At 55.9% G+C, this 15,343-nt stretch overlaps 1 protein-coding gene across 2 annotated transcripts in view; it reads right to left on the bottom strand.

Moving 5' to 3' along the window:
• The window catches only part of BPI (bactericidal permeability increasing protein), a 127,084-nt gene that overhangs the window by 13,889 nt on the left and 97,852 nt on the right, over positions 1–15,343 (bottom strand). The window contains exons 1-3 of one of the 2 annotated variants that reach the window (XM_044985752.1): positions 3,137–3,648; positions 1,507–1,621; positions 636–764 (exon numbers count right to left, since the gene is read on the bottom strand). In XM_044985752.1, coding sequence (XP_044841687.1) covers positions 636–764; positions 1,507–1,621; positions 3,137–3,251 — 359 coding nt within the window. In that variant the 5' untranslated portion in view covers positions 3,252–3,648. Of the gene's footprint in view, positions 1–635; positions 1,622–3,136; positions 3,649–15,343 lie in introns of those variants that run through there. The other variant, XM_044985753.1, reaches the window with a different exon arrangement.

Genomic DNA, 15,343 nt, shown 5'->3' with positions numbered 1-15,343 from the left:
TAGCCATTTGAGCCATTTCTAAAGAGGCAGAAGGGGAGAACACAGCAAGAAATTCCCTCCACCCTCATTCCCGTGGCTCTTCCCCAGGAGCCACGCGACCAAGCCACTAGGCAGATCACCAAGGGCTGAAGTGCAGAGGCCAGAGCCTACCAGGGCTGTAGGAGTGACTCTGGAGGAGATCCAGAGAAGAACCCAGCCCCCTGCCCAGCGCGGCGAGAATGCTGCCCTCAGGAAATGAAAAGCTGGGCTTGGGTACTGCCCTCCAATCATCCCTGTGAGTGCTCACGCCAGGGAGACAGGCCCTATGGGTGAACCCCACCCATGGGTGGGCTTTGGGGCCTGCCTCCCTGTGGATGATGGGCCTGATCCTTCTCTCGCTTATGCTGGTGTAAATCAGGAGTAACCCCACTGATGTCAATGGGGCTGCCCTGGTGTAAAACTAGTATGAGAGGAGAATCAGCCCCCTACATGTGGGAAACAAGTTAGTGGGACAGGAAATGACAAGGAAAAACAAGTGTGTGCGTGTGTGTGTGTGTGCGCGTGTGTGAGTGAAGGGGGCGGGGGAGGGGAGATAGACGAGACGGGGCCGTTTTGGGACACAAAGGGTTACACACGCGGGGTCAGACGGAGCTTACACAAATCTCTTCTTCACCCTCCACTTCCCCGTCAGCTGGGCAAAGGCGTTGGCGATGGAGACTTTCAGGCCCACGTTGGGGATCGGGGCAATCTGTGAACTCGGCAACTGGAAACTGCGAAGGTTCAGGCTGCAAGGGAGAGAAATTCTATCAGCAGGAAACCAGACCCTCCCCGGGAAAAGCGGCAGGTGGCTCTCAGCCGCACCCTGAGCATAGGCCTCCATGTCCCCACACCCACCAGCACTGCTGGGCGCACGGGGCCCAGGACCGAGCAGGTCGGGGTGAACAAACTCCTTCACGAGTGACCCCGCCAGGACAGGCCTGCGGCACGGGGAGGGGCTGTGCCCCGGGGCTATGCCCCCTCCTGGGAACAGTCACCCGCGGTCTCTCCTCACTCCTGGGAGAGAGCCACAAAGTGCTTTCGCCAGCACAGGAACCTGCTTGTGTCGGACGGGCTGGGGGTGGGAGTGGGGGGTTAGTCGTGGTCTCCTGAAAGGAGAGGTCACCCAGCAGCGCCGGGAGCTCTGCTCCCTGGAGAGAGGCTAGCTCTGGAATCAGACAGGGACAAACTGGGCTGGGGGTAGGTTTTCTTTTTGGCAAAACCCATTGGGCCGATTTTGCACAAACACTATCCCAACCTTGGGTGCCTGGGCTCCGGGTCACATTGTACTCGGCTCTGGCTGGGAGGTTTGGATAAACAGGTTTGGCAGAACCACGCAATTCCCTCTCCACCTTATTCGAGCCCCTTGCACCCGGCTCTCCGGCGTGAGAAGAACGGTCCCCCAGGGACATGCCCCACCCTGGGAAGGACTCTGCCCACACCTGGCACTCAGAGCGGGGGCCGGCTGCGCACGGAAGCCCAAGGTCTCACCTGTAGAACGTGTAGTGCACCTTCCCTAAGAGCTTGACTTTAAAGGACCCCGAGAAGTCCGGCAGCTTCAGCTTGGCTAATTCCTTCTGCAGCGCAGCGATGCCCTCCTGACGAGCTGCAGGGCCACAAAGGGGACGTCACAGGCTGGCCCTTGGAGAGCGAGCCGGATACAGCCCTGGCATATTTGCCATCACACAAGGAAAGTGTCAAAAGGAATAACTAGTTAGTAACTTACCTGCTGATTCCATAAGTGAAGGGAGCTGGTTTCCATCCCACGTGCGATTATTAGTGCGAAGCCTTAGATTGTGAGAAAGAGCCCTAACATTCCAGCCTGAGCTACGGCTGCACTAAGTGACATCTGATTAACCCTGGCCCATGGGGGAAGGCTGCAGCAAGGTGGACAATTGGCACAGGGCAGGCTGCACTGCTGCCAAGGGCAAGGGAACCCAGGAAGCAGGGCTGCATGCCAAACGCGCATTCATTCCAGCTCCTAACGGATGCTAGTGAGCCTCATTCTTCACGCCCCTGCAGCCCGGGCAGTCGTTTACACTGGTTGGTTCCGTTGGTGAAATGGGCCACTCTCTTACCACTTCAAAAGTTCTTTTTCCTCCCTTGGTATCCTGTTGTTAGTTGATTTATCTCATTAGACTGACCTCACTCTGGGTAAAGCACCCCCCATCCTTTCAGGTATTTATACCTGCTCCTGTATTTTTCACTTCATGCATCCGATGAAGTGGGTTTTAGCCCATGAAAGCCCAAATAAATGTGTTAGTCTCTAAGGTGTCACAAGGGCTCCTCGTTGTTGGTGTCAAAGAGGCCCCAGATCTGAGTGCTCACACACTGCACTCACTTTGACAGTGCAGAGCACTGCACAAGGCACAGCAGAGCCGGGTAGGATGGGCCCAGGGTTCTCCTGAGATCAGCACGGCCCTTACAGGTGTGTGTCCACTGCCGCTTGCTCCAGCTTGAATTTAGCTAGTGCGGCTAAAAACAGCAGCGAAGGTGCGGCAGCATGGCCCTGGCGTGGGTTAGCAACATGAGCACGTACCCAGGATTCCCGGCAGGCTTGTACAGCCTGCACCAGGGTCCGTGCCGGCGTGTGCTAGTTCTAGTCACGTGACTGAAATGAAAGCTAGTGCGAGCTGCAATCACACCTGTGTTTGCAGTGTACACAGCCCTTAGACGGCTGCAGCTGTTGGCTCTAGCTGGGAGGGAAAGGCACTTCCCACTCTCCAGATAGCTCCTGGGGGGGTTGCAGGGTGCACTCACTTCCCGCCACATGCAGAGAGGACGCAGGGAGGACTCTGCCCATTTAACCTGCACGCACCCCACAGAGAACACGCCCGGAGAGATGCAAGTCCCGAGTGCCCTAATGGGGTTGGTAGGGCTCCTGCCCTGCCTTCACAGGGAGACGTTGCCATGAAATGGCCCATTCCAGAGACGGGAACAGGCTACTCCACACGGTCACAGGACCCATCCTCACGGCCGTGACTAGCACCCGCATTTCTGGACTCTCATGTCATGTCCATCCCGCTGGCCGACTGGTTCCTATCATACCCCCCTTACAATGCATTTTGGGGAGCTCGCCCGGCTCGATGTGAGACAGACACAAATTGGACTGGGCACCTACCGTAGTCCAGGCCTTTAACAGTGATTCTGGCCACAAAGCCGGGGTTAGTGGCCCTGCTGAGCACCGTGCAGATGGCCAGCACGGAGGCAGCCAGGGCCAGGCGATGCGTTGCCATCCTTACAGGAGGGCGGCGGAACCGTCCGTGCTGAGCTGGCTGCTGGCCGATGCTCCCCTCCGATCCTGCTGCTGTAACCGGCGTGTTTATAGCAGGGTGGAAGAGGGAACTGAGAACGGGTGCCGAGGAAGCAGGAAGTTGCTTTCACATTCCTCTGGGGGCCGTCCCCACTTGCACAATTCTCAGCCATGTCCTGCTCCAGGTTCCTCCTCCTGAGGCTGGGGCTGGGGTGGGGGCTGGGGCAGACCCCCAGGCAGAGGGCAGTGGCACACCCCAGGGGACAGGGCTGCTCGGGGCACTTGTGCTCTCAGCTCCCCGGCCCGTGGCTCGCTCGCTGCTCACTTGGAGAGTTTCTGCTGGTCTCTTGCAGTGCGGGTGACGCCCGGCTCCACTAACAGACACCTGCTGCCAGCAGCCCTGCAAGCCACAGGAATGCAGCTGGAAGGGTCTCCATGGATACCAGGGTGGCTCCTGGGCAAAGGAGAGGCAAGGACTTTGCATTCAGCACCATGCCAACCTCAAATGCCTCCTCACTGCCCTGGCAACTGGAAGCAGCTCCTTGCTGGCCCCTGGAGCAGGCCCCGGGATTCAGCCAGGGGCTTGGGTCTGCTGGCTTTCTTGCACTGTACCTTGCCCATTCCACTGGCAGAGGGCAGGGAGCAGGATGGAGCAGTTTATGGGACCTGCTGGGGGCTGCTCTCACTAGAGGTTTCTCTGGGCATTTTCTCCCTTGCGAGGAGGATTTTACATCTTGTCAAGTCCCCTGGCTGGGAGCAGCTTTTCCCAGTTATTTCTCTCCTCCTTTCCACGTGCTCAGCAGGCTTCTCCTGGCCCCAGCTCCATTAGCCAATGGCCTCACCAACCAGCAGTGGCCAGTAAGACGTGGTCCAATCAGCGCGGCGTGAGCTCTGGTAGATGGCATGGGCCAGGCCAGGGAATTAAGTCTGTCGCTCTTTTATCCGCTCTGCACCCTGGCTAGGCAGCTGGCAGCCACGTTCTGTGCAGGAAGCCGGTCGGGGCCCGGGACGCCAGGCCTGAAGTGTCGTGCTGAAGCCAGGCAGTTAAGGTCCATCTTCACCCTTCGTTTTAGTCACTAGTAACACGCTGCAGGCCCTTTAATGGCACCAAGTGCCTCGGACCAGCCTCCGGCCGTGACCTCAGCATGGTGTACAAGAAAAAGGGATGCACAGTTCTCATGCCCCACAGAGCCCAGACGCTCCACCTGCAGCAAGGGCCGGTGATCACCTGGGAACAGAGAGGGCTCAGACGGGGTGTGACACGAATGGGACGCTGTTATTACCCCGCACGTGGGGGGCTAGACTGCATGAGAGTTGTTTTGCCCCTACTCAGTCCTGACGGCTGAATTGCAGCGCTGCCCAAGAGCAGCCGCGCTGGGAAAGGTGGGGCATGCAGCCTTGAAACCAGCAGCAGAGCCAAGCTGCAAAGATCCCAGACACCGAGGTGTGCTCAGAGCTGGGGGGTTGCCTCAGCCCCCTGTCCCGCTAAATTATGCCCTGGCTGCAGCTCCTCTCCTTCTGCAAACCACAGTGCTTTGGTCCTGCCACTGAAGTCCAGCCAATAGGAAGATTCTCCGCCCATTTCACAAGTAGCCATGGTTTGCTTTGTGCAGAAGCTCATTTCCAGGGGCCTGAGCAGCCCTGCCCCTCCGCAGAACTGACAGTCACACCCGAAGGAAGGAGAAATCTTTTCAGAAATGTTCAGTTCCCTTTTTGTGATGAGCTCCAGGCAGAGCACAGGAAATCTGAGGGCACCGCTGCATGTGCATTGCTCCATTCTGTGAATCCCATGGAGCAATCCCATGGAGCTCCTCTGAGCTTACGGCTGCTGACAAAGGAAGACATACAACAAACCAATTGCGCAAAAGCTGGTGGCTCTCGATGAGCAGGGGCCTGTATTTTGTGTGTGCAGGCTGGAGACTAGCTGCCTGCTGATTTACCATTGCCCCTCAAAACACACATTGCACAAGCGGCATTCTCCAGCTCACTAGCATGTTTTGGTGGCGCTGCCCCAAGAAATAGGGTGCCTTCCCTGCAGGGTCTGGCACTCTGAGGGTTTGTGCCAGGGAGGCTGGAAACCCACAGCCAGAGTCTATTTTTCCTACCTTTTGAGAAAAAGGCCCATGCAGTTGAGTGCCCAAGGAATGTGTGTGCAAACGTGCACAATTTGCATACAGAATTACTGCATTTGAGGGTGCAGTTGTGGTAACTGAAGGTGCAAAGAGCTAATTAGGTGCCTAATTGGCCAACTGCACCTCCAGTAAGACGTGCAAATGTGGGTATCACTGCTGCACGCTGGATACAGTGTGAGAGCTGCTCTGCCACTGGCCTTCATACTGCTGCAGCGAGAGGGGATTCTCCTTTGGCGGCCGTGAGAGACACCTGCACTTTTGGAGCAGAAGGACTTGAGTTTTATCCCGGCTGCCTCTGACTGTGGAGTCCTAGGGGTCAGCTGTAATTGGCAGACACACAGCAGGAAACACAATGAAAGACCCACCCAAAAAGGCAGCTGTTGACCGTTTCCTTTTAGAGCAGCAGGCGGATGATGTGCTTCAAAGGGGGGCAAACCCCACTGGGATCCCCACAGAGGAGAACCCCAGAGCCTCTCAAAGTATAAAACTTCATTCATCAGCCACACGTGTCACGTGACGTGTCTAACAAGCAGCTCTCCAAAGCCCCCGCAAACAAGTCACCATGGGAAGGGGGGGGGGTGTCTCTCTCTTGTAGGTCAGGTGGACAAGGCCTGTTAATTCAGAGCCGAAGGCCATGACTCCTATAACACACTGCCCCATCCCAGGAGGTGCCAGAGCGCTGGTGCATGGTGTAAGTTCTCAGTCCGACCCCACAGTTTGCTATAGATTGAGCAATTCACCAAAAAGCCACTGCAGGCCTTGTTTTGTAACACTGCAGATGTTTGAGTTCAGTTTGGTAACAATATAATAAATATGCGAAGTGGAGCACGTAGGAACCAGAGATCCTGCTTCGTGCAGAAAGGTGGGGAGAGAAATAGAGGAAGTGTAAATTGACAATTTTCCACCGGCACTCGAGAGCTTTTTAAAGGTGAACTGAAAACCTTTCCACATCCCTGTGTTTGTCACACAACAGCTGGTGACATCACTAGCACCTAAGGCAGAAGACTGTGGTCCTTACACAGCTCTAAGTGCTAGAGGAGACACTGACTTGTGCAAGAAAAACATAGTTTTGCTAACAATCCCCGGGGTAAAAGGCCTGGGTACGGTTTCACGAGCAGATGGCGATCTCTCCCATGCACCACTATGTCTTCAGGCTCTGCTTATCCTGGCAGCGGCTGCCCCAGCCCAGAGCAGATTGTAACCTGCCTAGTGTGTCCGTTCACTGCTAGCATGATAACCCTGCGCAAACGCGGGAACACAGCAAGGTCCTTCTGAACAACTCCCGTCTCCCTCCCCCGCCTACACAACGCCACAGCAGCACAACGCGACAGGCCTTGTGCCACCCGTGGAAAATGGCCTAGTGGGTCCGAGACCTGCAGAGAGCAGCCCAGCCTCAATGGGCTTCCACTTCCCGTATTCTTCGTGAGCACCTGGCTGTGCTGCAGGGAAGCCGTCCGGTGCCTGGCCCCAGCATGCTCAGACACGGGCACTGCGATAATGCCAAGCCCTTTACTAACGCGAATGAATTAAGCTTCCGACCCTTGGGAGGAAGGTGAGTATCACTGTCCCCTGAGCTATATGCAGGGAAACTGAGGCCCAGGCTCCCCCAGAGAACAGGCCTGGGACTAAGCCCAGGAGTCCAGGCAGCTGAAAGCACACACCACTCAGCACTTCCACGCTTTCGCCACAGGATTTTTTCAGACCTTTCCCCTGCTGGGGTTCCTGGGTCCGTCTGGCACCGACGGGCGAACAAAGTGCCTCCATTTCCTGCTGGGCAGACCTGTGCGTTACTAACGCGGCCAGCCTGGTGCAGCGGGATCCTGTTGCCTTGCCCGGCCTCTGGCTAGACCAGCCCTTCTTTTGGTTCCTTGCTGCTGTAATCCACACCCAGGCGGATGCAGCAGCACAAGAGGAGCTGTGGGGAAGGGTCATGGGGTTATGCAGCAATCGGGGCAGAGAGAACATTCAGCTGCTTCCCTGGCTGGTGCCCTGTCAGCTGCAGAGACGCTGCTAAGCAGCACTCGTTCAAACCCTTGCCCTGCAGCAGCTGCCATTCAAACCGTACTGAGCTGACCAGGCGCAGAGCCCAGCTGGCCACAGGGATGTCAGACCAGCCTGTCCTCTCCCAGGGACCATATCCTGGGCCCACTCCAGATGGGTGGTGAAAGCCAGGTCTCTCCCCACTGCCACCCCAATCATTCATAAAGCTGCATGCAGGTCACGAGCACGGAGACTCCTGCAGTGGTGCTTCGAAGTCAGCTTTGGCTTTGCCGGGCCCAGCAGCCTAATGGGAATTCCTGTGCTCGCTTGCAGGCAGCACAGGCTGACCTGCCAGAGGTGGGGTTGTGCCCAAGGGCCACACACAAGCCAGTCCATGCTCTTTAACTGGACCTTGGGTTTGCTCAGCTGCCGCTCTCTAGCTGCTGAACACAGGGCCTGCTGTGCAGCCCGAGAGCAGCCGGGATTCCAGGGGGTGGGAAGGGGAACAGGTTGTTCTCCTATGCCAGGCCACAGCTGTCTAGATTTGCAGCTGTAGTTCATGACTGGTTCTCTGCAGCCTCCCACAGCTCTCCTGTCCCAGGGGCCGTGCCCGCGTCTTGATTCACACAGTCTGGGTTACTGCTCATGTGGGACGGGAGGGAGGTCTCAGATGGGGTTCTCCGGGGATCTGTTCTGGGTCCAGCGTTGTTTAACCTCTTTATTAATGACCTGGAGGTAGGTATAACGAGCACACTGAGCAAGTCTGCAGATGACGGAAAGCTAGGGGGGGTTGCCAATACTTTGGAAGAGAAAGCTAAAATTCAGAGGAATCTTGATAAATTGAAGAACTGGGCTGTAGACAGCAAAATGACATTCAGCAAAGAGAAGTATCAGGTGCTCCACTTAGGGAAGAAAAACCAAGCGCACAAACAGAATGGGGGGTAACTGGCCGGGCAGCAGCACGGCTGAGAAGGATCTGGGAGTTGTGGTGGATCACACCCTCAGTATGAGTCAGCAATGCGAGGCTGTTGCAAAAAAGCAAATGCAATTTCAGCTTGCATTAACTGAAGGTAGCATGCAACTCACAGGAGGCAATAGTGCCACTCTACTCCGCACTGGTTAGGCCCAGCTGGAGAACTGTGTCCAGTTTTGGACCCCAATGTATAGAAAGGATGTAGAGAAACTGGAAAGGATTCAGAGGAGAGCGACAAAGATGATCAAAGGGATGGAATGCAGCCATAGGAGCAAAGGCTAAAGGAACTGGGCATGTTTAGTTTGGAAAAAGGAGATTAAGGGGGGATATGATAGTGCTCTTCAGATCCTTGAAAGGCTGCCATAGAAAAGCTGGAGAAAAGCGGTTCTCTCTGGCCACCGAGGGCAGGACAAGAGGCGACGGGATCAAACTGCAGCACAGCAGATTGAGATTAAATTTTAGGAAAAACTTCCCAGCTGTAAGAACAGTTGGACAATGGGACAGATGCCTGGGGAGGTCGTGGAAAATCCTTCCCGGGAGGTTTTCAAAAGGAGGCTGGAGCCGTCTGTCTGGGATGGGTCAGACACACCAACTCCTGCATCTCGCCGGGGTCAGACGAGATGACCCTTGGGGTCCCTTCTAACCCTGTGGGTCTGTATCAGCCATGATGCTCAAGGTGCAATCACACTGCTGGTGCGGCGCTGCAGTCTGCACAGGCTGGGGGATGAGCATTTGCCTGGTCTGTCTGCGCGGGAATCGCTCTCTGTGTTTTATTTGCTCATTCTCCAGGCTCAGGGCGATAGTCCAGCCTGGGTCAATTCACTTTCTGGGGTTCAACCTTCTTCCCGCTCCCTCCCAAAATAGTACAAAGAGCTTTCCTGGAACACCCGGCCTCTTTGCCCTGGGGGACGCAGCCAGCTGCTGACTGGGCACTGAAGTCCCTGGGATGACGCAGCCCAGACCTTGGGGACTCTGGTAACTGTGTGATCGAAAGTAGCTTTCTCAGTAACCTGGGCCATGGCCTGGTCTGAGGGCTGGTAACTCAGGACAAGCCAGACAAGTCAGCAGTGAGGGGTGATGCAGACTGAAGCCTGGGCTCCCTCACAACCCACCCAGGACTGGGAACTTGTGGGGGCATTGCTCTTGCTTTCTCTCTCTCTGCTGTTTCCAAGTTTGATTTTTACCAGCCCCAGCATCACATCAGCTGTCGCTGCCTGTACAACCACTGAGCTCCATCCCAGTGGTGTCTAAAAATACACAGGCTTAGCAGGACGGGACGGGGGGTCCTTTTCTGCTATTGTTTTCCCAGCTGCAGGATCAGTCTGTCTCCTGAGCATGACCAGGGTTCAGCCTGTTCCTGGAAGCTGGTGGGGACGTCCCTGGGTTGGGATGATGTTACAGAGTCAGATGAGAACAGCTGGCCAGGTCATCAGAACTCCAAGAGACCAGGAACCACTTGGGGATACAATAAATAGAGCAGCTGGGACAAAGCACGCACTGCAGGCAGGACAGGGTTTGCAGCTCTTACACAAAGTGCAGGGATAGTCCCAGAATGCTGGGCTCATCCTCTGGGGAGCTCTGCCAGGCTGCAGTGCCCCTGCGTGTGTCTGGCACCTCGAGGGAGAAGGCATCCTCTCAGGGCCGGGTTAGGGGGCATCTGCCACACATCAGCCAATTAATCCTCCCTGCGCCTGAGCAAGGCAGGCCAGCGTGTGTCATCATCCTCATTTCACAGAAGAGGAAACAGACAGCCAGGCAACGTGACTTGGCTGAGGCCACGCGGTAAGTCAGTGGCAGAGTTTCTGGCTTCTGGCAGGAGTTAAGGATGCACACTCCTGGGCCCATTAACCACAGGAATGGCTTTGGGCCCATAAGAGACGATTTCGTGGCTGAGGGGCACCTAATCGGAATGCAGTCAGGTGCAGTCCGTCAGGCGCTCGTCAAGAGCCTGGACGCTGCAGGAGGTCAGACTAGATTTCACTGTGACCCCAGGGGCTGGAGTAGCCCCCACTGGAAATGCCAAGGTCGGGGCAGGCTGCAAAAGGGAGAGCAGGTGCTCCCAAGGCTGATGGGTAAATACTGAAATTAAACTCCCCAACCAGTCACAAACTGTGCTCCTGCTCCCCAACACTGGTTATCAAGAAGCTAAAACAGAAAGAAATCACCCAGCCCCCTTTACTGCAGTCCTGTTCTCTGGCTCCCAATCAGCACCTAGGTGCAGTAAGGTGAGCAGTTATTTCAAAACTCTGCTCACTCGGCAAAATGTTCTTCTGAACCCCAAAGGGCCAGTCACATTGCCAGGTCAGTATTAGGTTGGATCTTACCCAAAATAACACACTGCCGGCCAATCCTTTAGCGTCTAAAACTAAAGGTTTATTATACAGAAAAAAGCACAAGACGCGAGCTGTGAAATGGTAAAGCGGTCACATACACTTAGGCTTTGGCTACACTTACACTTCAAAGCGCTGCTGCAGCAGCGCTCCCGCGGCAGCGCTTTGAAGCGCTAAGTGTAGTCAAAGCGCCAGCGCTGGGAGAAAGCTCTCCCAGCGCTGTCCATACTCCACCTCCCTGTGGGGAATAACGGACAGCGCTGGGAGCCGCGCTCCCAGCGCTGGGGCTTTGACCACACTGGCGCTTTGCAGCGCCGCAATTTGCAGCGCTGGAGAGGGTGTGTTTTCACACCTTGCTGCAGCGCTGCAAATTTGTAAGTGTAGCCAAGCCCACAGAGACTCGGAGTCCATAGGTCAGGTTCTCAGCAGTGCTGGCGAGCTTGCTGGCTTGAAAGTCCCTCCGGACACACCCACAGCATGGGTGGGTCATTCAGTCCTTTGCTCAGAGCTCAGTTTATAGAGAAGTTACTCCAGAGGTAGCAAGCAGGAATGAAGACAAAATGGAGACGATGCAGCTGCCCTTTATATTCCTTTTGCCGTGTGGCTGGTACCTTCTGTGTCCCAAACACAAGCTGCACAGCACATGGCATTAGTTCTGTCCACCGGCATGCCCCTACATGGCTTGCTGACTCAGAAGGTGTAACCTGCCCCCCCCCCTGCTCCTTTCAATGGGTTCCTTGTACAGCTGATGGCCCTTGATGGGCCATCAAGCAGGATGCCAATCTGTCTGCGGGTGTCACCCAGAAACACAGCACAAGTTTGGAAATACAGACATACCCTACACATCTATAACTCACAATACACAGGTGATACAAACATATCAACAAGCTAGGCAGACTTGGCAATTTATAACATTTTCACAGATATCTCACACAGCAGATCGGGTCCGATTCCTTGCAATTTTATAATATTGGTATCAATAATATTATAAAGTGTCCCACATATTCCATACAGTGTCACAATCAGGCTTAAGCAGAGACTGGGAATGGTTGGGCCATTATACACATTGAATCTATTTCCCCATGTTAAGTATCCTCACACCTTCTTGTCAAACTGTCTTAAATAGACCATCTTGATTATCACTACAAAAGTTTTTTTCTCCTGACAATAGCTCATCTTAATTAATTAGCCTCTTAGAGTTGGTAGGGGAACTCCCACCTTTTCATGTTCTCTGTATGTAGATCTATCTCCTCACTAGATGTTCCAGTCTATGCATTCGATGAAGTGAGCTGTAGCCCACGAAAGCTCATGCTGAAATAAATGTGTTAGTCTCTAAGGTGCCACAAGGGCTCCTGCTCTTTTTACAATCAGAACTGCCCCTTCTGGCTTTACAGCCTGTGACCCTGATGTGGCAGGGCTCCGACACGCACGCAGGGCAGGAACCGAGGCTGCAGCCTACCCCAGAAGAGTGCACAAGGTAAGGATCATGCAGTTGGCTACAGCCCTGAGTCATAGAGCTCAGATCTGACTCCGGATCCAGAGTCAAGCCTTCCCCACTCGCAGGAAGGCTGGGCTCAGGAGTGTCACACTTTGGGTGCAACACAGAGAAAGGCACAAGCTGTAGCCTCAGGACTGGAACTTAGCTCTAGGGTTGAGTTCACATCCACCCCTACCACAGCTCACCCCCAGCCCTTGGCCTGCGACGTCTGAGCCCCCTGGTCAACCACACGGCAGCGAATCACGTATTCTAGACACACCACGGTGGTGATCTCATGCCCCGAAAAATACTCTATTACCCGTGCGCTGCACCCCCTGCCCCGTACACACACGCTCCCATCCGCTCAGCCCCCTCCCCAACACACTCCCTTCCGCTCAGTGAGTGATCCAGGCTCCACTCAGGAGACAATAACGACTCAGAACTGGGAAGGAACGACGACCTCAGGGAGCCTCTGGCGGGACGGGAGGGCTCCAGCCGCCCCGTTGGCCCTGAATGGCGGCTCTGTGCCTGCGAGGGACGCAGAGAGAAAAGCCACATACAGGCTCTCAACAGCTGCTTGGGCAAAGCCAGACAGAGAAGGGGGGAGGGGGAGATAAAAGTGAGGGAGAAACAGAGAGACCCTCACAGAGACCCTCACCCCATGCCCTCCCTGAGGCAAACTCTGGATGCTCCTGGGACGCTCTGCCTGTCTCCAGCTGGCGCTCATCTGGCCCCGCTATCCTGAGTGTCCCTCCTTTCCACGCCAGCCTTGGGGACCCAGGGAACCGGGGGGAGATGGCCCAAGCTGGTAGTGGCCTGTATGAAAGGGAACCATGCTTTGCTGTCGCTCCCTCCTGCGTACGCTCATCTCTTCACCCCAGTCTTACCTGCAGACTCACGGCCAGTCGGGCAATGCCAGCGGCCCATGCCAGGGCTCCCTCAGCCCAGAGCCTGGCTCTGGCACTGGAGTGGCTGGACAGGCTACGGGGGACACCTGCCTACTGCTCCTGGCTTCACCGCTGACCGCATTGCTGCCTCCTGCCCTGGGCTGCCGCTGGTTCGAACCCCTTGTCCCAGCCTGCAAACCTGTAACGACTCTCGATCCCCACTCGAGGTTTTGTGCAGCCCCTTCCCCAGTGCACCTGCGCTCCTCGCAGCGGCCCTGCCGAGCGGCTGGCGACCCCAGCACTCCTGGGTCGGGCCATTCTGCAGAGCCAATACCTCTGGGATCCACACCCAGCCATGGAGGTCTGGGGTTTCTCCTCTCCCCCGTGGGCAGCGGTGGACACTGCGTATGTCAGTCTGCCCCTGGGTACGTCTCTAGAACTCCGGGGGCCGTGCCCCATGCTTCTTGGCACAGCGATAAGCTGAGCCGCTTTAGGATTCTTTCCCAGTGAATTGTGTCTGTCCTGGGCACCTGGGGGGAATTGTGGGACGGCAGTGTCAGCGCCCGAGAGCTTTCACCCGTGTCCTCACTGCAAACCAGCCTGAGTGAAAGCAGAGTCTGGGCTCGAACTCCAGCCCCAGCCAGGCTGAGAGCACCACGAGGCTCAGGGGACAAGAGACGGGGGGTAGGCACAACACCAGGCTAACTCTGCAGGGAATTCGCCCTCATTTCCTCCCGTAACGAGACTCGGGGGAAGCTGCGGCTGACTTCACCCCAAGCAGGAGAGGATGACAGGAGAGACGGAAACAAACCAGTCCATGGAGAAACGGCTGCTGGGGAGGGAGCTGCCCTAGGCAGGGCCACAGCTGCTCAGGTGTTCGGCTCCCCCCCGCCCCCCGACACACAGGGAGAGGCCCCGCTCTGCATCGCTGCACATCACCCGTTGCCTTTAGCACCAGCCCAGCAGCCTGCTGCAGCCCAATTCAGCGGGACCAATGGCTCATCCAGGCAGCTCCTGGAGAAGGGAGCTGGGAACCCCACTGCACCAGAGGCCCTTGGATCTTGGACACTGAACGATCATGCTGCAGCCGTGGCGAAGGGGCTCTCGCTGCTAACCAGCTCGCAAGTGAATGGGGAACGCAGCAAGCCACGGACCCCCCAAAAGGCTTCCCTGGCCAGCGGAGCAGTGTTACCCCTCCCCCCACCCCCGTTTGTTTTTGTAGCGCTTTGTCCATCCCCTGCCTAATCCCTGGACAAAAGTTTGTTATTGCAACTGCCTCCCCCTCAGCCAGCTGTTCCAGGATCCACCGAGCTCCGGTGCCAGAGGCCCTTTCCCAGAGCTGCCTGGATGCTCGCTGTCAACGTCCCACAGTATCACCACAGACCCAGTGCTGCCAGCCCCACAGGTTCAAAACTCGTGAGGGAGGACTCAGAAATCATGAGGGTTTTTTAAAAAACATAAACGTGGGGTTCTTTCCATTTGCTTTTGGGTTTCTGAGCCTTTAGGACACGCATGGGTCACGTTCTCCAGCTTTCCTCTGCGACCATTTATCTAGTTCTTCAAAAAAGAACTAGATCAGTTCCTGGGGGATAGGTCCATCAATGGCTATTAGCCAGGATGGGCAGGGATGGTGTCCCTAACCTCTGTTTGCCAGAAGCTGGGAATGGGCGACAGGGGATGGATCACTTGGTGATTCCCTGGTCTGTTCATTCCCTCTGGGGCACCTGGCATTGGCCACTGTCGGCAGACAGGATACTGGACTAGATGGACCTTTGGTCTGACCCAGTACGACCGTTCTTATGTTCTTATGTTCATGAGGGCTAGAAACTTACTTTTTTTTAATGAAGCCTGAAAGTCTCACATAGTCAGCTGACTCCAGGAGCTGGCGCTTTAAGGAAAACTCCAAGGAAAACAGGAAGGTGGGTGGTGTGGCCCCAGCCCCCTGGAGTCCAGTGGCACCGCTGAAGTGGGGCCGGGGGGGGGGGCGCGGAGTGTGGGCAGGGTCACACCTAGCTTTTTGAGGTGGCACCGCCTCCCCCAGCCTCCCCTACCCGCCCCCGCCGTGGTCGGTTCTGGAAGTGACGTCACTTCCGCCCGGGTCCCGCACCCCCCAAGGACGGCCCTGCCTGGCAGAGTATTAAAGGATCTTCTGACGAATCCATCTAGTGTGTATAAATAAGCTCGGTGACCAGTCCATCTCTGGTACAGAAGTACATGACATGGTGTCCGGAGTAAATTAAGGACAGACACAAAAGGACACAAAGGCTGCAGACAGAAGGAACAGCGACAAAGGTTG

Source organism: Mauremys mutica, chromosome 13 (genome assembly GCF_020497125.1).
Source record: "Mauremys mutica isolate MM-2020 ecotype Southern chromosome 13, ASM2049712v1, whole genome shotgun sequence".
In the NCBI taxonomy this organism is placed as follows: Eukaryota; Metazoa; Chordata; order Testudines; family Geoemydidae; genus Mauremys; species Mauremys mutica.
This window is presented reverse-complemented; position numbering and strand designations above follow the sequence as displayed.